This window comes from Gigantopelta aegis, chromosome 4, assembly GCF_016097555.1.
Source record: "Gigantopelta aegis isolate Gae_Host chromosome 4, Gae_host_genome, whole genome shotgun sequence".
Classification (NCBI taxonomy): domain Eukaryota; kingdom Metazoa; phylum Mollusca; class Gastropoda; order Neomphalida; family Peltospiridae; genus Gigantopelta; species Gigantopelta aegis.
This window is the reverse complement of record NC_054702.1, coordinates 31,148,485-31,171,279: the sequence shown is the minus strand read 5'-3', so window position 1 is coordinate 31,171,279 and position 22,795 is coordinate 31,148,485. Positions and strand designations below refer to the sequence as shown.

Sequence of the window (22,795 nt, the reverse complement as noted above, 5' to 3'; positions counted from 1 at the left end):
AACATGTAGCGGGTTTCTTCTCTAAGATTATATGTCAAAATTACCAAATGTTTGAAATCCAATAGCCGATTATTAACAAATCAATGTGCTCTAATTGTGTCTTTAAACAAAACAAACTTTAGCTTTAACTTTCAGTTGAACTAGTTGACAAAAAGCCTAAGACATGTTCAGAAATGATTTGACCAAAAGAAAATCTCGGAGGAATAACATTTTACACTACTTTGATTAATAAAAACAAGCTATCGTTAATAAATCAATAAATAAATAACAAACCACAACAAATAAACGTAAATTATATATATATATAACCTACTCAGTTGAACGAAAAGAGGCTCACCCAAAAACTTTAATTTGTCTTGACAGCAGTGAGAATAATTTGTAGTGTTTGTATACGTGTGTACGTACATGTGTGCATATCATCGTATGTGTGCGTATGTGTCCATACGTTACGTTCCTTAACGTTAAAGACAGATAGACAGACAGTGGTGTAGAATCGTGTATTTGTTGTTGATGATGCTTGTATATATTATATTTTTCAGTTCGGAAAGCAGATACTGTTGAACTTTTGGAAAGAAGAGCTACCACTATTAAATTTGGTGTCTTCAATGCCCCGCAGCTTGAAGGAAACAACGAAAAAGACGAAAATTATGGCGGATGTGTCGACGTTTCCAGACAAAAAACATGGACAGTTTGCTGTAGATTTGACACACATCGAATCACAGCATGAAAACAACCGTCCAGATATCATAATGGAAAACTCCGACATGTCTTCAAAGGATGAATTTCAATTCGTTTCTTCGAGTGGTGGTAGGTATTAACGAAAGTAAATAGTACCGTGAAGCAGAGTATGACAAATATTTTGAAAAGTCACTAGCCACAGGGCTAGTGGGTTTGTGAAAACCACTAGCCCACCAAAATAAAGCACTAGCCCAAATTCCTCCACAATTATAACTGGATTTTTATATAATTTTTGTAACATTACACATTTACGAGTATAACAGTAAAATAAAACAAACACTTAAATAATGTTGTAACTTTCAGTTTTTTGTCGTGTCGTACGTTTGGTCTTTTGTCAAATATGATCCATCGTCATTGTCCAGTTTTCGCTTTTGCCTTCCCCCCGGGGGAAAATAATTGAACAAACACATGGTTGGTATCTAAAACCACTATCAAACTAATTAAATTTAAATGAAGGTACGACAGTGTGACACACGGTAATGGATGGTTCAGTGTAGTTATATATTTAGGTGATGCCAATTGCTCAAATACAGGGCATTATGCCGTGTTAGACCGATATCAAAAGAATATAACGGCGCCATCTAATCCGATGAACAAAAAAGGTATTATCTTGTATCGACAGCAGTGACGTATTATCCAAACCACTACACGTAATACTAATAGGCCAAGCCGAGTCATTGCATATGCGGTTACCATTAAAGTAAATTGTTTTCCTGATCGCCGATAACCACATGTCAGCGAAGTGTTAAATTAGAAAACAATAGATAAATAAAACAAACTGAAATTCAAAGCATGGCTGGGGTTTACTTGATTGAGATTAACCTGTCGTCGCGATTTGTGATTTCCAAGTTCTTAGCCTAAAACATATGTGCGAGATTAACTACCACGTGACGTGTCTAACCAATCAAAACACGCATGTCATTAGACTTATTTCCTGTGCCAGAAACTTGAAAGGGAAAGGTAAACAATGCATGCTGTAACTGTGACAATGTAGAGATAGTATGTTACTGCAGTTTGCAGACCTAGCTCAAGTGGATTATTATTATATACTGATTGCGTTGTTGATATTATTCGATGACAAACGTCACAATCAAATTTATTAAACGAAATTTCATCCGAGACAAAAAGCAGAAAAGGAAAACCCCACGATCGAGCGATAACGAGAGGAGGGGGGAACCACTAGCCCTGTGGGCTAGTGGTTTTGCATTTCTCACTAGCCCGAACTTAAAAACCACTAGCCACGGGCGTCGGGCTAGCGGATTTGTCGAACTCTGCGTGAAGTAACCAAAATACGTCAGTAACCAGTTTTCGACTTCCCTACCTCAACGAGCTCGACTTGGTACTTCGCGCGCGGTTTTGACGTCTGCGACCGTTTCCGTTGATAGACAAAAAACCAAGTTATTGACAATAAAACAAAATAAAATATTTGTATGATTTCTGACAGGTTAAGATGAATCCGGGTTGTTTTGCACAGAAACCATTTCGAAACCTGTCTGTGTTGTTTCGCCTTTAGTCCTGTTCATGCAGGGTTGGTTCGTCCTAAATCCTATTCCTTAGAGTCAATTCACCCCCATTATATATTTATTGTAGTCTCTTTTTTCCTGTTAATACCATATTTGACCGGAAATAAGCTCAGGGGGCCAAGACAACTCATTGTGAGCTTAGCATGGGGTGGGCTTATTCCCAGACAAGGGGCCCGTTTTGTTGAAATTTTTTTTAATAATAATAATTAAAATAAATAACAATACTTAAATGAACTAGGAAGAAAACAAAAAACGTTAAGTAGCACATCTATTAATTAGTGTTCCATTTGTTATTAATAAATAATAATTGTTTATTAATTAAATTGTTTTTTTTTTTTACTAGTATCTAATTATCAGAAACACACCTTCTATGTTACAATTACTTACAAGTGCTGTTTATTTACATCCAAAATTTAATGCTGAGAAGACTTAAAACAACAGCAATTAACAACAACTCAATAGCGTATACACACGTTTCTGACACAGGCAGCCAGCTTACACTACAAAGAATTGTCAATCGATGGTCATTGTTCTTAGCCAATCAGAATAAGGTATTTGCTTAATTAGCATTAACTGCGGACCCAGTGTGGTGGTAAAAATAGACATTGGTTTTTAGTTCATACTTGGGCTTGGATACTTCAGATAAATATTGCAGGCATGAAATTGAAAACAATGTTACAATGGTGGTAAAATATTGTGTTACATTTGTGTTTAATTATTTGCAGGAGGTATGACCTTTTAAATGAACTTTGAGCAAACTTGCAATTTCATGTTATTTATAAGGTGACGAAGTTGGGGGTGGGCTTATTTACAAATGAGGGCCTAATTTCTTAAATGCTATCAAAACGGAGGGGGGCTTATTCAAAGACATAGGCTTATTTCCGGTCAAATACGGTAATACTGTTCATGAGCCACAACATCTCGCAATTAGGAACTATAGTGGACCATGATGAACTCTCACCCGAACACCACACAGTCACACACAATGTTGCTACTTGTCACAATAATCGCACTGTGACTGTTCTTAAATTAAATACAAATTATTCTTTTAAATTTACCTATGTATATATACATGTACTAGTTTTTTCACCTATTTTATGTTTATGTTGTGCAGGGCTTCTAGATTATGGTAGCCCCACTCCCATGGCTAGTGATATTCAATGTTGGGCTAGTAAATAACTATTGTTGCCATGCCCGACGGCTAGTGAAAAAAAGAGGTCAAATATTGCAGTTAAGTCTAATTTGTAAATTTGAATATCCTGCCCCCATCCCAACCCCCAATGTTAGTGTTTGTAAGCTCTATCTCCCACTTTAGGTGACATATCTGATTATTAGGCATATCATAAAATATTGTTTGTTTCCGGTTACCCGACCGACCCTAATTTGAACCTGCAACTTTTTTTATATATCCAATTTTTTTTTTTTATAATATAACAACGATTTCCACGAAAACATTCCAAACTATCACAAGCACTAATTTGGTGTCATTTAGGGGCTAACCCTACTGTGTTTTCCGATTTGCGGATGTATATCGGTGGTTTTACTGTCGCAAATTTAGTTTTATTGGCGACCTGTTAGGCATAAAATGTTTTCTTCTAACAATTGATTGGTGGAGTTACTTCCCTTCAAATTGAAGTTCGGTAACTTCCGTGAGATATCGGGCGAAGAGTCGTAAAATTGTTTTCACGAATATATGCAATCTTTTCCGATATACTCTACATCTAGCGTAGCGAGGTGTTCTGATTAATAATAATAGTTAATGATTTACTCCAGCGACAAACTGGCCGTGTAGAAATTTAGGGGAGGGAATGTTTACCGATACTGATGGAGTTTACTGCCAAATCAAATGATTAAATATGTCAGTAAGATCTCGATGCGTTTCATTATTTTTTGTAAGTGGTCACTGGGAACTTCGCGGGTTTCCTCTAAAAACAGTGTCAGAATGACCATGTGTTTGATGTCCAATAGCCGATGATATTAAAGATAAAAATCAATGTGCTCTAGTGGCGTCGTTAAATAAAACAAACTTTACTTTTCAACATTCATTTGAGCATCCTGAGCATTTGTACTGCATTTCTATTCATTGGACCAATTGATTGCTTCAAACCAAGTGTGTACTTTAATACTGGATACATACAGAATAAAACTAACATTGCAAATTATAAAATTAGTAAGTCTACCATTTCTTAGATACACCAGGAAAGATAATATTCATAACATATTTTTTAAATGTTATTGTTGGACAGATAAATATAGAACCCTTCTTTTCAGTTTTCATTAAAAGAAATTGTTAAAACTTATTTACTGGTTTCTATCCAATTAAGGTTCAACCAAGTCTGTCCTGGACCAGTACAGAAGTTAAGTGTTAGTATGAGAGTAAACCTTCTGCCTATTATTAAACAGCATGGGGTCTTTTGTATGTACTCTCCCACAAATAGGTTAGCACCATGTTGCCCTCAAAATCAAAATGCCTTGCCTTTTATAAATTTATAAGCTGCCCATGTAAAAAGAAGCCTTTAAACACACCTATGTGGATAGTACTACATATTTCCTTTTTTTTAATTAAGTTGTGAAATAGATATAGAAAATAAAATGGCCATACGGTTTTTGTCCTTTTGAAAATTGTATAATGGAAAAAAAAGCCCTTATATTTAAAACTGCACATAAAATATGCCCCCAAAACGTCACTTTACCATGCCTTACTTCATTTCTAGGGAAAACACTGTGATAAATGGTATTGTTGGTTTGCATAATGCATTTCTATACATGCAGAGGTTATTTTGGATACCGGTAGTCAACATCTTTATTTAATATCCATAAATAAAATTATTTTCCAAAATAAAATGTTTTTCCTACCTACCCTATATTTTTCCAGCATGTAATAGGAAACAAGTAAATTAAAAAAAATTCGGCCTTATTATTATTTAGTAAAATTGTATTTACTTAAAGTAAAGTAGAGCTAGTGAATTTGAAATTGTGGCTAGTAAATGTTAAAGATCACTGATCCTATGGCTAGTGGATTTTATAAAACTTCTAGAAGCCCTGCAAGTTGTGAGTGCATTGTAATATAGACTTGTCATTAACCATGAACCGGGCTACCCCATAAACTGGTCTATTTAAGTTGTGAGTGCATTGTAATATGGACTTGTCATTAACCATGAACCGGGCTACCCCATAAACTGGTCTATTTAAGTTGTGAGTGCATTGTAATATAGACTTGTCATTAACCATGAACCGGGCTACCCCATAAACTGGTCTATTTAAGTTGTGAGTGCATTGTAATATAGACTTGTCATTAACCATGAACCGGGCTACCCCATAAACTGGTCTATTTAAGTTGTGAGTGCATTGTAATATAGACTTGTCATTAACCATGAACCGGGCTACCCCATAAACTGGTCTATTTAAGTTGTGAGTGCATTGTAATATAGACTTGTCATTAACCATGAACCGGCTACCCCATAAACTGGTCTATTTAAGTTGTGAGTGCATTGTAATATGGACTTGTCATTAACCATGAACCGGGCTACCCCATAAACTGGTCTATTTAAGTTGTGAGTGCATTGTAATATGGACTTGTCATTAACCATGAACCGGGCTACCCCATAAACTGGTCTATTTAAGTTGTGAGTGCATTGTAATATAGACTTGTCATTAAACATGAACCGGGCTACCCCATAAACTGGTCTATTTAAGTTTGACTTGTTTTTACGGAATCTGCATACGATTAAACTCTGACTTGAAAATACTTGTGTTGAATTATGAAAAACTTCCCCAAAACAAAGTGCACAAATGAGGAAAAAACAAGTAGACATACAAAATATTTTTATACATATGGAAATATATGTATACACGACCACCTTTTTGCAATAAAAATTAGGGTGAAACAACCCTACATGTGGGAGAAACGACTGTTAAAGGTACGAATGGACCCTGGTCGAAACGATGCGAGCGATCTAGTAATAATGGCGAAACGACCGGTTACCGTTAAGATTAACTCATTAACTGGTGAATAGATGCTGTTTCGCTAAAGTCTCAACCAAATTGTTAACAATTACAATAAATTACTCTCCTACCTTTAATTACCAATTTTTTTCCACTTTTTGTCCTTTCATAAATCATGAAAAAACATTACAGTGACACAGATTCCACTTACGAGACTGTAACGATGTCACCAATACCGACTTCGCTGACTTTAAACTACAATGCCCATTTTATTAGACTCTATTGTCATCATTTCATGACTAACATAATTAATTTGCAAAAAAAAAATTGGATGTAAACAAATAAATTCTGCTAAAAAGACAAGTCGTCTTGCGAGTCACAATCCCCAGCTGAATATTTTTTGTCTACAGTCCATGTATATATTTATATAATTACTTAGCCTCTTATTATAATATAAATTAAATATATTGTAAACAATTTGTTGATAGAAGAAAATGTTATTTATTTGTAATTCTTCTGGTTCATATTATAATTTATTTATAAGCTATTTTGACTGTTTCCTAAAGTGGTCATTTGGTTTAATATGTAGCGCAAAACTCAGTCTCCCAAGATGGGTCTTAGATATAAACGGCTGGCTGAAGTTACTCCTGGCAAAAAAACTGTCCGATCTGTGAATGCGCAACAGACTAAGCCATAAACCCGGTAAATAAAAACACTACCCATTTACCAACAGTACTGTACAGGAAGTACATGTAATCATCAGTTTTACAGCGTGTGACAATATTTAGTAAAATGGTCATCGTTTTTCAAACTTTGCTGAAAATGGTAATTCCGTTTCAAGGTGGGAATTCTGTCTATTTTTCACGAAAGTGGAAAATCACTGGGACTAGGCTAGAGGACAGTCGAGCTAGCAACATCTTAAACATTTGTTTTAAAAGTTAAAAGTTGAAGGTTTTTTTTTTTAGAACACATTGATTTATTAATCATCAGCTATTGGATGTCACTCATTTGGTAATATTTAGAAAAAAATTAGTGCAGGAAAAATAAGAAAGTATTGCCAAGATATTTATATGCATCAGATTCATCCATATACAGGATAGCACTTACTATGGCCTTTGAAATACTAGTCATGGTGCACTAGCTGGAATGAGAATTAGCTCAATGGGCCACCAACGGTGATTGATCCAAGACTGCGCATCAGGCCAGCACTTTATTACTGGGCTACATCCGGTACCCTCTTTTAAAAAATAAAAATTAAAAGACAACATTTTTACAAATGACATTGAGGGTTATTGAGTGAACCCTTATGACAAGACACAGTATCGAAAAATATCAACCTGCCCCTCTCCTCTACCCACTTCAAACTTTGAGATTACGGCGAGGTTCCTTCTTTATATATCTCCTTCCAGTCAGTGTAACAAAGGCTGTGGTATGTACTATCCTATCTGGGATGGTGCATATAAAAGATCCTTTTCTGCTAATCGAAAAGAGTAGCCCATGAAGTGGCAACAGCGGGTTTCCTCTCTCAATATTTGTGTGGTCCTGAACCATATGTCCAGTGCCATATAACCGTAATTAAAGGTGTTGAGTGCATCATTAAAAAAACCATTTCCTTCCTTCCCTCTTTATATACAGTATATATAATAATGATGTAATGAGGGTACCAGCAAGATATCTTTCTAATCCTGCATGAATTAAGATGATTCCTATGTTCTTAAGCTTTCAGCAACTTTTTAAAGTTCTTTGTGTTCAGTGCTGACCTTCTTGAAATGTTTAACATAAAATTCTTGAAGTAGTGTAGATTTTAATACTTTATAGATTTATCTTCAATAGTTGTATATTTAAAGAGTGGGTGTTTATCCCTAGGCTCTCCAACACTCGAAGGATCAATAAGCCAAGGAATACCACAAACAGATACTAGCTTTGGGGTGAAGAACCGAGGGACAACATCAAAGTACTTGGAGAATAAGGGATTTGGATGGCTTCTTGAAGAAGAGGACATTGATGAAGAAGACCAGAAGCCTTTGTTGTAAGTTTATCCAATTTAATTTCAAAACTGCATTGCCAAACATTGTTTAAATAGTATTACAAATGAGAATTGATGAAAGTGTCTTTGTAAGTTATAATTGTTTTTCATATTATTTGAATTGTTTTTATTATTATTATTATTAAATTTGAAAGGTTATAAAACATGCAGACTGTTTTTGTTTACTGACACACATCTTAAGTGTTATAAGGGTGTTTGAACATTCAAATCATTTCTAATTCCTCTGTCAGTTTTGTGGAGTGTGTTTTCCTCAACTCAATATTTTGCGTGGGATGTCTCACCTCTCCTGTATGAAAATTAGTTCAGCATTTCTTCCGGTCCATTTGTCCACAGTACATATAAGTGTGACCTCTTTAGACACATTACCGAGAACTTGAATGGCATATATGATAACATGTATTAGTGTTTTTCCTAGAAATTTGGCAAGGCATGGTAGACTTGACTTTTTGGAAATTTTTAGCACTTTCATGGTACCGTACTTTTTTATTATTAAAGACAAATATTTTTTTATTAAATGAATGACAAAATATATGATATACATACAGTAGTTTTTCGTTGGGTCGAACTTGGAAGGGTCATATACACTGCAACACTCAAACTAAAAACGAAGTCCCAAGTTACACTTACACAATGTTGACCGAATGGATAGGTCGAACTACCCAATGGGTCGAACACTTTCTTGAGCCTTGATGGGGTTCAAGCCAATGGGATTCAACTGTACTTTATTAATTAATAAATAATTTTTTAAGTGTTTTAAAAAGACAATTTTATAATTAATTATTAGTCCCCAGCCAGTCCAACCGGAAGGGACCAATAGACCCCATCATATGTGGTCATGTGGGATAGAAAAAGTACACCCAAGGCGGTGGAAATTTCCCAGTGTCACAATTTCGGGTGTACTTTTTCTATCCCACATGACCGCATATGATGGAGTCTTTTTCTCCCATCCATTCGATAAATTAATCATTATTTTACAGCCACAAACAAAGATGGCTGAAAAAGTAACTTCTTTATTTGACTGTTTGATCAAAAATAGACTACACTATCATATTTGCCACGTTTGTTTCGTATCTTCGTCCGTCTGTCTGTCCCACATATAGTTTTCCGGATGTTTTTTTTTTAATGTCTTGAGATATTGAGCTTAAATTTTGTGTATAACTTTATCATGTACTGTTACAGATCAGTTTTTACTTTCATTGCAAATTACCCATTTTTGATGGAGTTATGGCCCTTGAACTTAGGAGATGTGAAAATTAGTTTGCCAGACTTATTTTCTTTCTTTTTTTCAGGTCTTGAGATATTGACCTGAAATTGTGTATAGCTTTATAATGTACTGTTAAAGATAAAGTTTGACTTTCATTACAAATTACTCATATTTGACTGAGTTATGATCCTTGAACTTAGGACATTTCTATTATTTCCAAAAACAGATACATTAATAAACTGCTTTTCATATAATTGAAAGAATGGGCCTCAAAGTAGTGGCACAATACTTTGCAGTCCTCAAATAAAATGTATTAGTATGCATGAGCATATTCGCCCACATGCTAATCGAAAATGAAAAGTCTGTAGTATATGTTTGAGTCATACATTGTGTATTTCAGAGAAGAGCTAGACATTGATCTGAAAGATATCTACTACAAGTTGCGATGTGTTCTGTTCCCGCTGCCTAGTCTCGGCTTCAAGCGACACGTCGTACGGGAAAGTCCAGACTTCTGGGGGCCACTCTTTGTTGTTCTTTTGTATTCAGTCATTTCCCTGTACGGCCAGTTTAGAGTGAGTTTCAATTCTTTACAAAATTAATACAAATTTATCTAGTATTGTCAATAAGTTCACTCTAATTTTAATTCTCCGTTTGCCTGAACATTGTCAATTTTTTTATTTATATTAGGCTTTCTGCCAAAAAATAATTTGAGGGTATGTAATAAAAATAAAATCGAAATCTTTTGAAATTTACCAAATATATAAAATATAAATAAACAATTTTTTTTTTATATGTATTCATTAATTTCCAAGATTTTAGGGTACGTAATTTTACCCTTTGTACCCTTTGGTGGAAGGTCCTGTATGTTTTCTCTTTAAGACTAATATTTATTATTTGTTTGTTATGCTATAAAAATATTTTTACATGGTGACATTGTAGGATTAAATAAGAATCTGTTGCTTTGTTAACAGTTATGTCTGAACACTTAAAGAGGAATGGAAATTAAGTGAAGAATGGAAATTATACTGAAATGAGTGATAAAATAAGTCTACAATTTACAAAACAATGGAACTAAAGTTAAACTTGTACGTTGTACTTAATCAAATCAACCAGTGTCCACATTTACTTATTCAAGGGAAACAACTCTGAACAGATATAATGTGAATCTTCCATATATATGTTTTGAAACTTATCTTTAGTATACAAAATATATTGTCTAAGAACAGATATTGGTATTTATACTACCTGTACTGGGTTAAAATATCATTTTAATAGCAAAATCAGTTTATGCAATGTAATAATGGTAAATGTTTCTAGCTGCTTATTAATAATATCCATTATTTTTAGTTTTAGGCTGGAAATCATCTCATTTAATACTCGATTATTATTAATTAAACTGTTGTTTTAGGTGGTCTCATGGATTTTGACAATTTGGATCTGTGGATCTGTGATTATCTTCTTACTGGCAAGAGTACTTGGAGGAGAAGTGAGTGCATAGTAATCCATCCAGATGTTACTAAGTTTATTACCAAGATTGGCACTTTAAACTCCTATCGTAAACCTGTTCTTATGAAAAAAAAGAAATGTTTTATTTAACGACATACTCAACACATTTTATTTATGGTTATATGGCATCAGACATATGGTTATGGATCACACAGATATTGAAAGAGAAAACCTGCTGTCGCCACTTCATGAGCTACTCTTTTCGATTAGCAGCAATGGATCTTTTATATGTACCATCCCACAGACAGGGTAGTACATACTACGGCCTTTGATATACCAGTCATGGTGCACTGGCTGGAACGACACATAGCCCTATGGGCCCACCGACTGGGATCGATCCCACACTGACCACACATCAAGCAAGTGCTTTACCATTGGGCTACGTCCCACCCCCTGTTCTTACGAAGTACAATACGAATAACCACTTGAAAACCGCACGTCATCAAACCTCAGATTCAAGGAAGACTGATGATATACGCTGGTATACACAGAGTGCTCGATTAGATCAATGTCACTCAATTTTATTTCATTTCAACTTACTTTCATAATTATATCCAATTGAGGTTAAAGCATGCTGTCTTGGGCACACACCTCAGCTATCTGGACTGTCTGTCCAGGACAGTGGGTTAGTTGTTAGTTGGTTAGTGGTTCATGAGAGAGAAGAGGGTGTAGTGGCCTTACACCTACCCATCGAGCCCTTAAGAACTCACTCTGGGTTGCAGCCGGTACTGGGCTGCGAACCCTGTACCTACCAGCCTATAGTTCGACGGCTTAACCACTGTGCTACCAAGGCCGGTATCTCACTCAAACTATTGTCACTAGATGAGACTTTGAGAGGTACCAATTTACGCAGAAATCAAGAATATAAATGCTGGTTTGGAAAGAGTCCACTGTAAAAAACAATTTTGGCATAAAATACTTTTCACAAAGTTGACCGAATTTGATCTACAGAAAAGTTACCATTGTTTAGTGGCAGCATGTAACTCAGTGGTAGAATACTTGTCTGAGGTGTGATGGGTCGCAGGAATTATCAACATCAATGGAATCAGGTTTTTATTTCATCCCAAGCAATGCTTCATGACTGATACACCAAAGGCCATGGTATGTACTGTCCTGTTTGGGAAAGTGCATATGAAAGATCTTTTAATTTTTATCATTAGGAACAGCTTATATGGTGGCAGTGGTTTTCCTCTCTTTTTTTCCCCATGACCATATGTCAAGATAACCATATATTATATCAGATAGCTGTAGTTCAAAATGTAATACGGTGACATTAAACAAATTTTCCTTTCTCTCTTTTTACCATAGTTTAAATATGGTATTTAAACTTTTTTTTTTTAGATCAGTTCAGCTTCATTTTAAAGTGGATATTACATTCCTGATTTTATTTGTATTTAAAGCCTTTAAATATTTCCAGTTGTAATAAAAATAAAATTATATTTTTTGTCATTGTGATTTTATTTGTATTTAAATGTTTCAAATTTTAATAAAAGTACATTTTCTAAATTTTCATTGTAGGTGAGTTACTCACAGTGTCTCGGTGTGATTGGCTACTCCATATTACCTCTGTTGGTGATTGCCTCCATCCTGCCTGTGTTCCGCTCTCTCTACTACGTCAGCATGTTGTTAAAGGTGAGTTACTCGCAGTGTCTCGGTGTGATTGGCTACTCCATATTGCCTCTGTTGGTGATTACCCCCATCCTGCCTGTGTTCCGCTCCCTCTACTATGTTAGCATGTTGTTAAAGGTGAGTTACTCAGTGTTTCTGTGTGATTGGCTACTCCATATTACCTCTGTTGGTGATTGCCTCCATCCTGCCTGTGTTCTGCTCCCTCTACTACATCAGCATGTTGCTAAAGGTAAGTTACTCAGTGTCTCAGTGTGATTGGCTACTCCATATTACCTCTGTTGGTGATTGCTTCCATCCTGCCTGTGTTCTGCTCCCTCTACTACATCAGCATGTTGCTAAAGGTGAGTTACTCAGTGTTTCTGTGTGATTGGCTACTCCATATTACCTCTGTTGGTGATTGCCTTCATCCTGCCTGTGTTCTGCTCTCTCTACTACATCAGCATGTTGCTATAGGTGAGTTACTCAGTGTCTTGGTGTGATTGGCTACTCCATATTACCTCTGTTGGTTATTGCCTCCATCCTGCCTGTGTTCTGCTCCCTCTACTACGTTAGCATGTTGCTAAAGGTGAGTTACTCGCAGTGTCTCGGTGTGATTGGCTACTCCATATTACCTCTGTTGGTGATTGCCTTCATCCTGCCTGTGTTCCGCTCCCTCTACTACGTTAGCATGTTGTTCAAGGTGAGTTACTCGCAGAGTTTCGAGGAAGCTTGTCACAGCAGCCTTCATAGGTTAGTTCATCTCATTTAAGACTGGTGGGTAATCCATTCATATGTTGAAGTAGGGGCGGGATTTAGCTCAGTCAGTAGAACACTCACCTGAAGTGCTTTAGTTGCAGGATCAGACACTCTTGATGGTGCCACGGAACCGCCTACTGGCGAGGTCAGAGACCGAATCCGTGGTAGGCGTGCCTGAACCTTTTTGGATAGGGGCACGTAAATAAAGTTCCCATTCCCCATTCCATTGGGATTTGTTTTCCCATCCCAACCATTGTCATCAATACTGGTATATCAAGTCCTGTCTGTATAAATAATTACCTTCGCAATTGCATTAGCAATGTTCAGGCTAAACAAATTCAATAACAATTTTGCATTGGATTTTTTCCAGTGTTCTTAAAACGGAAACAGAATGTACCCAGTTTATTGATATTGTAAGATGCAAAGTGACATTGGAATACTGACGTCATTCAAATTCAAAATTAGCTATATTGTTACAATGTTTCGCCACATTAAAATAAAAACTGGTCTACTAACCGTGACCCCTGTCAAAATTCTGTAACAAGCAGACAACACTGGTTACAGGTCAATATGTTTTTATTTTTCATATTATATGTTATATTTATTGTGTACAAAGCCAAAACAAGGGGGCGAAGAGTGCCTGTTGTCGACCTTAGTGGTGTCGTCAAACAAAAGTAACTTTATATAAGGAAATATTTATAGCATTGTCTTCTTGTCTAGTATAGTTAATATTAAATGTTTTGATCCATGCTTTTTACCTTCTGTACTGTCCCGTTTTAAGGACTATTTTTAATTTATAATAATTTCAGACATAATTTATGCATTTCTTGAATATATTTTCTTCAAAACAATTGTTTATTGTTTGGGTTTTTTGTTTGTTTTTCAGTTATTTGGTGTGGTGTGGGCAGCTTACAGTGCAGGATCCTTGTTATGTGTTCAAGAACTTCAACACAAAAAACCTTTGCTTTTCTATCCAGTGTTTTTGCTGTATATTTACTTTTTGTCCCTGTATACTGGAGCGTAACATTTAAAACCACAGTGCGTTGTGTAAATATGTACAGTTGGGGGGGGAGGGTACACTTCCAATGACTTTGAAACACACACGTTATTCTCTCGAGGGATTCTTCTGGAAAAGGGCGGGACGTAATCCAGTGGTAAAGCGCTCCCTTGATGCACGGTCGGTCTAGGATTGATCCTCGTCAGTGGGCCCATTGGGCTATTTCTCATTCCAGGCAGTGTATAATGACTGGTATATCAAAGGCTGTGGTATATGCTATCCTGCATGTGGGATGGTGTATCCCTTGCCATTAATGAAATCCTCTCTAAGACTAGACGTCAAAATGACCAAATGTTTGATATTCAGAAGCCGATGATTAATACAAACAATGTTAAACAAAACTTTCATTAAAAACCCAGACTGAATTTGTTTTTAATCTTGCCTTGACAAAGTCAAAAGATGACATATTGCTATTGTTTTTATAATGGTGACAGTATCAACTTTTGCATTTAGCTCCAACATTAAATTTTCACATTTTAGCTGTAAGTCCTAGATTAATGAAACTTGGTTTGTAGTTGCATATTTGAATGTTTGTTTCCATGCAATGCATGCGAAAATGGTTAAATATCGATGAAATTAAACAATGTTTTAAAATAACAATTTATAACTAGATTAATTCTGAATGTTAATCACACATTATTTCACCACATCAGTAGGCAAGTCATTTCATTTTGAGGAATTCTTGTTCATGTGAAGTTACATATGGTTTCTGTGATTTGTAAATAAAGTGGGGAAAATACTCTATAGTTGTTGATGTGTTCACAGGTGTTTGAGCATTAGGTGGGAAAAAAGTTGGGCCTGAATAAATGTTTATTATACAGTGACATTGTATATAATATAGCCTATATCCAGAGCTCAACCTTAGCAGTAGCCCAGGATATTTTGGCTACCGATTTCTCACTTGGGCTACCAGATGTCTAAACGCGGTAGTCCGGCAGGCTACTAGATTTTTTTGGCACATCCAGTTACTACGCAATCAACAAGTCTCTTAGCCCTTTTAGTTCACTTATCGGCCCATAAACCGGCATCGGTGGCGTCGTGGTTAGGCCATCGGTCTAAAGGCTGGTAGGTACTGGGTTCAGATCCCAGTCGAGGCATGGGATTTTTAATTCCGATACCGACTCCAAACCCTGAGTGAGTGCTCCGCAAGGCTCAATGGGTAGGTGTAAACCACTTACACTGACTAGTGATCCATAACTGGTTCAACAAAGGCCATGGTTTGTGCTATCCTGCCTGTGGAAAGCACAAATAAACGATTCCTTGCTGCTAATCGGAAAGAGTAGCCCATGTAGTGGCGACAGTGGGTTTCCTCTCAAAATCTGTGTAGTCCTTAACCATATGTCTGATGCCATATAACCGTAAATAAAATGTGTTGAGTGTGTCGTTAAAATATTTCTTTCTTTTATTGGCCCATAAATGTCCGTCAATGTGCCCATTGGGGTATTTCTCATTCCAGCCAGTTCACAACTGGTATATCAAAGGCTGTGATATGTGATCTGTGTGATGGTGCATATAAAAGATCCCTTTCTACTAAAGGAAAAATATAGCTTATTTCCTCTCTAAGACTATATGTCAAAATTATCAAACCTTTGATGTCCAATAGCCGATGATAATAAATTAATGTGCCCTAGTGTGGTCGTTAAACAAAAGTTGACATAGCACATTATATGAATCCTTTTGTGTAGGGGTGGGACGTAGCCCAGTGGTAAAGCATTCACTTCATGCGTGGTCGGTTTGGGATCGATCCCCGTCAGTGGGCTCATTGGGCTATTTCTAGCTCCAGCCAGTGCACCACGACTAGTATATCAAAGGCTGTGGTATGTGTTATCCTGTGTGGGATGGTGCATATAAAAGTTTCTTGCTGCTAATCGAAAAAGAGTAGCCCATGAAGTGGCAACAGCGGGGTTCCTCTCAATATCCGTGTGGTCCATGACCATATGTCCGACACTGTATAACCATAAATAAAATGTGTTAAGAGTGCACACACACACACACGCCTTTCGATCCAGTGGAAAGTCCATACCTGCCCAACTATTAATATAGACTGCCCAGATAGCTCAGGTGTATACCTCGGACAGCGTACTTGAACCGTACTTGCATTTCAGCATGGAAATTAAATAAAAATTTACTACTTAATTTTAAACAAATGAACAACAAAAGAACCACTTTATAAATTTATTTTATGTTTTTCATGATAACATTAATTTGGTAAATAAGACTTGAGTGTTCACGAGATATTGATCATTTTATAGACATAAAACCAATAGTATTCAAACTGAATAATTTAAAAAATATATAAGATAATATTTTCATTTATCACATTTTGTTAATTACAACACATTCGTTCTTAAAAAATCATCACATTTAAAACCCAGTCTTTTTGTATTTTTATATGTATTGCATCAAATACATTGCAGATATATAAACATTTCAAGCACATTCATCTCAAAAATATTACTTCTGAATATACCAATTAAAAATTAGGTAGAGTAGGCCCATTTACAGTCTGAAGACAAAAACAGAACCCGTATATTAATGTCGAGGTGTACACTGTTCATGCTATGTATATATATATATACTGAACAAAATAAGAAACTTCCGCTAACTTTGCTTAAACATAACTTGATGAAAACAAACCGGGGGAATAATTGTTATATATGCGTTTAAAGAGTGTTCCATGATGCATTGTTTGGTGCAAAAATCATGGCCATAGGTTAACAGAAACTGGGAGAAATTTTTACCAAGTGTGGTAGGGGTTAAAAACAACAACACCCACTTAATAACGGGTATGACCACCTCATGAATTGACCACTGCAGTGCATCGCAGGCGCATAGAATTGACTAAAGTGTTGATTTCTGCCTGTGGAATATTGTTCCATTCTTGAATGAGCGCTTGACGAAGTTCGTTGACGTTTGCGGGTGGGTTGGGACGACGCCTCAATCGTCTGTCCAGACTATCCCAGACATGCTCGATGGGGTTGAGATCAGGACTTTTAGCGGGCCAGTCATCAATGAAATTAATGCTATTTGTCCTAAGAAAATTTACAGTGTCTCTAGCTGTATGAGAGGTGGCATTATCATGCTGAAAAATCGAGATGTTGGCGTTGTTATGGAACAGAGGAATGGCGTGATGAGCGAGAATGTCATCGCGGTAACACTGAGCATTTAAATTGCCATCAATGACGACTAGTGGTGAACGATAACCATGGGCAATGGCTGCCCAGACCATGACACAACCCCCACCCCCGAAACGATCTCGTTCAAGAACATAACAGTCAGCATAGCGTTCATTTCCCCTACGGTAGATGCGCACCCTGCCATCACCACGTTGTAAAGAAAATCTGGATTCATCCGAAAAACGAATGGTATTCCAGCTTCGCCATATCCAACGAGTGTGTACACGTACCCAATTAAGACGATTTAGACGATGACGTTGCGTTAAAACGCATCCAACGTAAGGACGTCGTGCATGTAAACCGTTCTCCCGAAGACGATTACGAACAGTTTGCCCACTGATTCGGTTATTATGAAGCCCAGGTGTGTTAGCAGCAGTAGCAGTGTCAGTTTGGAATCGATTGCGCAAATGCGTGTTCATGATATAGCGGTCTTGACCACGCGTTATAACACACGGACGTTCACGACGTGGCAAGTCGTTGGTGCTTCCTGCTGTTCGAAATCTTACGCGAAGATTTCGTATCGCTCGACTAGAACTCCCAACATGCTTTGCAATGTCATCTGTCGACATGCCAGCATCAAGCATGCCAATCGCCCGCTCGCGTAAATTATTGGGTATTCTTGGCATACTAAAAATGCTACAATGTAAAAAACTTTAATTTTGTTTTACAAATTTTGAAGCGTTTTCGTTCACTTGACAACAATGTCAGTAAGACAAGTAAAACAAATTGACCGAATACTACACGGGACATGTCGAACCATGCATGCACGTGCAAACTGAATTTCACGTTGTCGACGATTAACAGTGCAAAAATAATAGATAAAATTCATGAATCCTGATAATACAGCTCAAGGCTAATACTACCTATATAATTTCATTACACAATGAATTCTTTAACACAACAAATACTATATGTACAAATCGGAAGTTTCTTTTTTTTGTTCAGTATATATACTCTTTTAACCTATATATCCGTGGGGAAAAAAATCGAAAACAAAAAAACAATCATCAAAAAAATAATTATTGTCGGCTTTTCTTCTTCTTCTTCTTCTTTCTTTCTTTCTTTTTAGGTAAAGTCGGGTTCCCGGAAATATACAGTTGTTTTGAGGCCAAAAACAAAACAGACATGACATTCAATGAGTTATTTATATTATTAGGCTACCGTACATCAAATACATGACACGTTCTTAAAATAATAATACTGTGTTATCGTAAGCAGGCGTGTGCATGAATTTCAGCTAAGGAGGGGAAGGGGCGGGGGGGGGGGGGGGAAACCTGGACAGACAGTCCAGATAGCCGAGTTGTATGCTGGGCATTGATGTCCAGGACAGCATGCTTGAACCTCTACTGTATATAATAATAATAAGTATGACTGAAAATTGAAATGAATGTCTCTCTCCTGTTGAAAACCTCTCCCTATCGAAGTTCCTGAAAGAAATGACTTCGCTCTACACACTGGACCTAGCTTCACATCTGATACCACTAAAATGCTAGTACATATTATTTAAAATAATAATAATAATTAAAAACTCAAAACACTTTCTTTTTTTTCAACAAAGGCTACGGTATTCAATGTTCCATCCACTGATTAACATATAACGGATCCTATAGTTGAAATGTCCAGGCAAAACACATTCACATTAGGTTCATAATCTTACAGTCTTTAGTCTTTGGGACATTATCCATTAATTTCCGATTGTCAATCCAGTGCAAATATTATTTTTGTGTCCACATCCATTAAAGGTTCAGAAATGTCCACCCTGGGCACAGCCTCTGTTTTCGCTTCGAAGTGAAAGATGGGTAAAACAAATTTTTGTGTAGACTACTCATTCTTTTCTTCAAATATAACTGAAAGGCGTTTAAAGATGTAAACTAAGCCAAACAAATCTGTTTCACGTTAGTCCGATACTGTGTTCAAGTTCTAAGATTTTATGTCCGCATTCAAAACCAGCCTGTTGTAGCGCACGCCTGTCGTGGGCACAACCCTTGCGTTCAATACACGAAAGGGGGAGGGAAAAGGCGAGTTTCTCGCTTACGAATTTAGCACAAAATGACCACTGCGGTTAGGTCAGTTCCGATGTAAATGAGAAAGGAAGAGGCAGTCTGGTTTTGCAATGTTTCTCAATTATACTATACGAACCTCGGGTGTTTGGTTTAGCCCTTAAAATGGCTGTCAAGGTACGGTTGTGGTTTGGCGTCGTAGTTCTTGAAGTGACGTAGCTGAGTGCCGTGGTCCTTGATGACGCTCAGGTAATTGAATGCGAATACCCCGAGGAGTGTGTCGTGGATGGCCTTGTTACTGGCGTCCTTCCGCACGTAGGCCTGTTTGCAGCTGCCTTTATGACACGTGGTAAGCACGACGTGGCCGCCAATAGCGCTGTCTAACCTGTTGATGATGAAGCTGCCCCGCTGGTTGTCGTATCGGTGTGGGAAATCCTTTGTCCGTGGCTTCGTCGGGAGCTTGTGATACGTTGGGCTTTCAAAGACAAGGTGCTGTCTCATGTTTGTCACTGTCTGGCTTACCCAGCGCTTCATCGAATCCTTAGCCTTGTCTTCCGTAGCGGAGATTCGGGTTATAACAGCCTTGGAGACGGCCTTCGGTTCGTCTCCCTGTGTTACCCGTAAAAGGGCCGGTAGTTGTTGGGGATGTTGAACAGTGGGCTGAGGTGAGTCCGAGCTGACCGGCGCTTCAACAACGTCGATATAATGCGGCGAGGCCGGTCTGCATGGTGGGGCAGAAAACGCGACTGCGAAGGGACCGCCGTCCGGAGAGTAGCAACCGGTTCTGTTCCCCCCCCCCCTGTGTCGCCTCTGGCGCTCTTCTCCTCCTAGATCTGCTCCTATTCCTGCTGGCCGTCGGTTTTGGTTTAGTTGTGTACACTAGAGTAACGCTAGTTTGGTTGCCGGTATAAGATACCCGGAACTCGGACAATTCTCCCAAACACTGGATCATAGCCGCAAGGGCGGAAGAGAGATCTACAGCGCAACTACACACCTCCATCTTCTTTGCTGGCGAGTCGTGTGTACTTCTACAAAGGCTTATAATATATTATCGTTTCTCCTGCGGGTCAACTGTATGATGCCATGCCTGTCAAGGCCGATTGGTGATTCTTTTGTTTTGCCGTGAGAGTGGACACGAAAGGGGATTAAAATCAAATGGAACTTCTCAGAATCTGATGTAAAGCGCTCTGACAATATGCAATGTGTCCAGGTGTCTGATGCTGGATTACGTTTATATAACAATGAACAAAAACTACTTGTAGCAATTGGTGGTGTCGTGCTTGAGTCATCTGACATAAGGCTGGTAGGTACTGGGTTCGCAGCTGGGTGCCCGCTCCCACTCAGAGCGAGTTTTAACGACTCAATGGGTAGGTATAAGACCACTACAACCTCGTTTCTCTCTCTAACCACTAACCCACTGTCCTGGACAGAGAGCCTAGGCAGCTGAGGTGTGTGCCCATGACAGCGTGCTTGAAACTTAATTGGAAATAATAATTTGAAATTAAATATATTGTGATTAGAACAGGCCATTACAATGCAAAGCTTACATTTTTAGCACCAGTATAACACAAATCAAGCCAAAATAAGTGAGGTAGTGGGTTGAAAACAATTAAATGTTTGCCTTCAATCCAGCTAATCATGTTTTATTTTATTTTAAAATTTATATGATTAATTTATATTTCTTTAATTATTTTTATTTTATTTATATTATTTATTTAATTTTATTATTATTATTATTATTATTATTTTATGTTTATTATATCAGCATTCTGTTAAATTTAAGTTTCCAAATAATATCAGTCATGTGTTGGTTTAAATCCATTTAACTAGTTTTAGGATCGGCTGTCTATCAAGCAAAGTAGGATGTATTGTCTTTAGAAACGTTACATGAAAGGAAATGAGAAGAAAAAAAGAGAAGGAAAAGGGGGATGATGAAGGGGAAGGGGAGGATGAATGGGAAGGGGAGAACGAAGGGGAAGGGGAGGATGAAGGGGAATGGGGAGGATGGAGGGGGAAGGGGAAAAAAGAAAGAAAAATGTCATTTAACGACGCACTCAACACATTTTATTTACGCTTATATGGCGTCAGACATATGGTTAAGGACCACACCGATTTTTTGAGAGGAAACCGGCTGTCGCCACTCTTTCCAATTAGCAGTAAGGGATCTTTTATTTGCACTTTCTACAGGCAGGATAGCACAAACCATGGCCTTTGTTGAACCAGTTATGGATCACTGGTCTGTGCAAGTGGTTTACACATACCCATTGAGCCTTGCGGAGCACTGACTCAGGGTTCGGAGTCGGTATCTGGATTAAAAATCCCATGCCTCGACTGGGATCCGAACCCAGTACCTACCAGCCTGTAGACCGATGGCCTAACCACGACGCCACCAAGGCCGGTAGGGAAGGGAAAAAGAAAGGAAAGGAATGGAATGGATGTTTAACGACACCCCGGCACGAAAAATACATCGGCTATATATGGTAAATGCAAACATTAAATGATAAACAACATCAATATTAAAATTCAACAGTTAAATTAAAACACAGTGTAAAGAACTGTGCAAAAAATGAATAGGTCAAGTAGGTTGGACCGATGCGAGCACGACACAAGACTATTTCATCCTTCCTGCACTGCTTGTAGGAGGACTGCCAATTTCCAAAGACTGGCTTGATAGCATGAAACTTGTTCGCAACCGCACCGTTCCACTCATCTTGCCAAATCGAAAAGATAAATTGGTTAATACAATGTTTAAATTCAGTATAAGGCACACCAACCCTAGCATGAGGCAAATCCAAAGCAGTCTTGGCAGCTGAATCTGCCTTTTCATTACCCCTGATGCCAACATATATATATATATATATACTAAATTTTTAGTATTCACTAATAACTCATTACTCGGAGTTTCAGGCTCCTCGCCTTCATCAGATGAAGGCGAGGAGCCTGAAACTCCGAGTAATGAGTTATTAGTGAATACTAAAAATTTAGTGTACCTGCTCCACTAACATTGTGTTGAGCACTTTATGTCCAATAGTGATAACAAATATATTACTATATATATATATATATATATATATATATATATATATATATATACTCAAAACAAGTTAAAGGTCAGTACATATCTTACATGTGCAACTGTATTTTACAATACTACCATCGTAATGAAAGCGACAGTATTTCCAGTGTTAAATTATCATACACTATGTCTGTGACTAATAAACCAATGCCGCAAACA

At 37.4% G+C, this 22,795-nt stretch overlaps 1 protein-coding gene across 1 annotated transcript; it reads left to right on the top strand.

Moving 5' to 3' along the window:
* Positions 1–635: 635 nt before the first annotated feature.
* On the top strand, positions 636–14,584 carry LOC121372017 (protein YIPF4-like). Its single transcript, XM_041498255.1, has 6 exons — positions 636–807; positions 8,073–8,235; positions 9,858–10,029; positions 10,866–10,943; positions 12,482–12,595; positions 14,214–14,584. Exons 1-6 carry the CDS (start codon positions 648–650, stop codon positions 14,349–14,351), a joined length of 825 nt encoding a protein of 274 aa, XP_041354189.1. The 5' UTR covers positions 636–647; the 3' UTR covers positions 14,352–14,584.
* The last annotated feature ends 8,211 nt before the right edge of the window (positions 14,585–22,795 follow it).

What these genes read in the sequence shown, in the direction of transcription:
- LOC121372017 (XM_041498255.1), top strand. Translation starts at nt 648, where the DNA reads ATGGCGGATGTGTCGACGTTTCCAGACAAAAAACATGGACAGTTTGCT. An exon ending in CCCTGTACGGCCAGTTTAGA is followed by an intron (nt 10,030 to 10,865) that starts GTGAGTTTCAAT and finishes CTGTTGTTTTAG; the next exon opens with GTGGTCTCATGGATTTTGAC. An exon ending in ACGTCAGCATGTTGTTAAAG is followed by an intron (nt 12,596 to 14,213) that starts GTGAGTTACTCG and finishes TTTGTTTTTCAG; the next exon opens with TTATTTGGTGTGGTGTGGGC.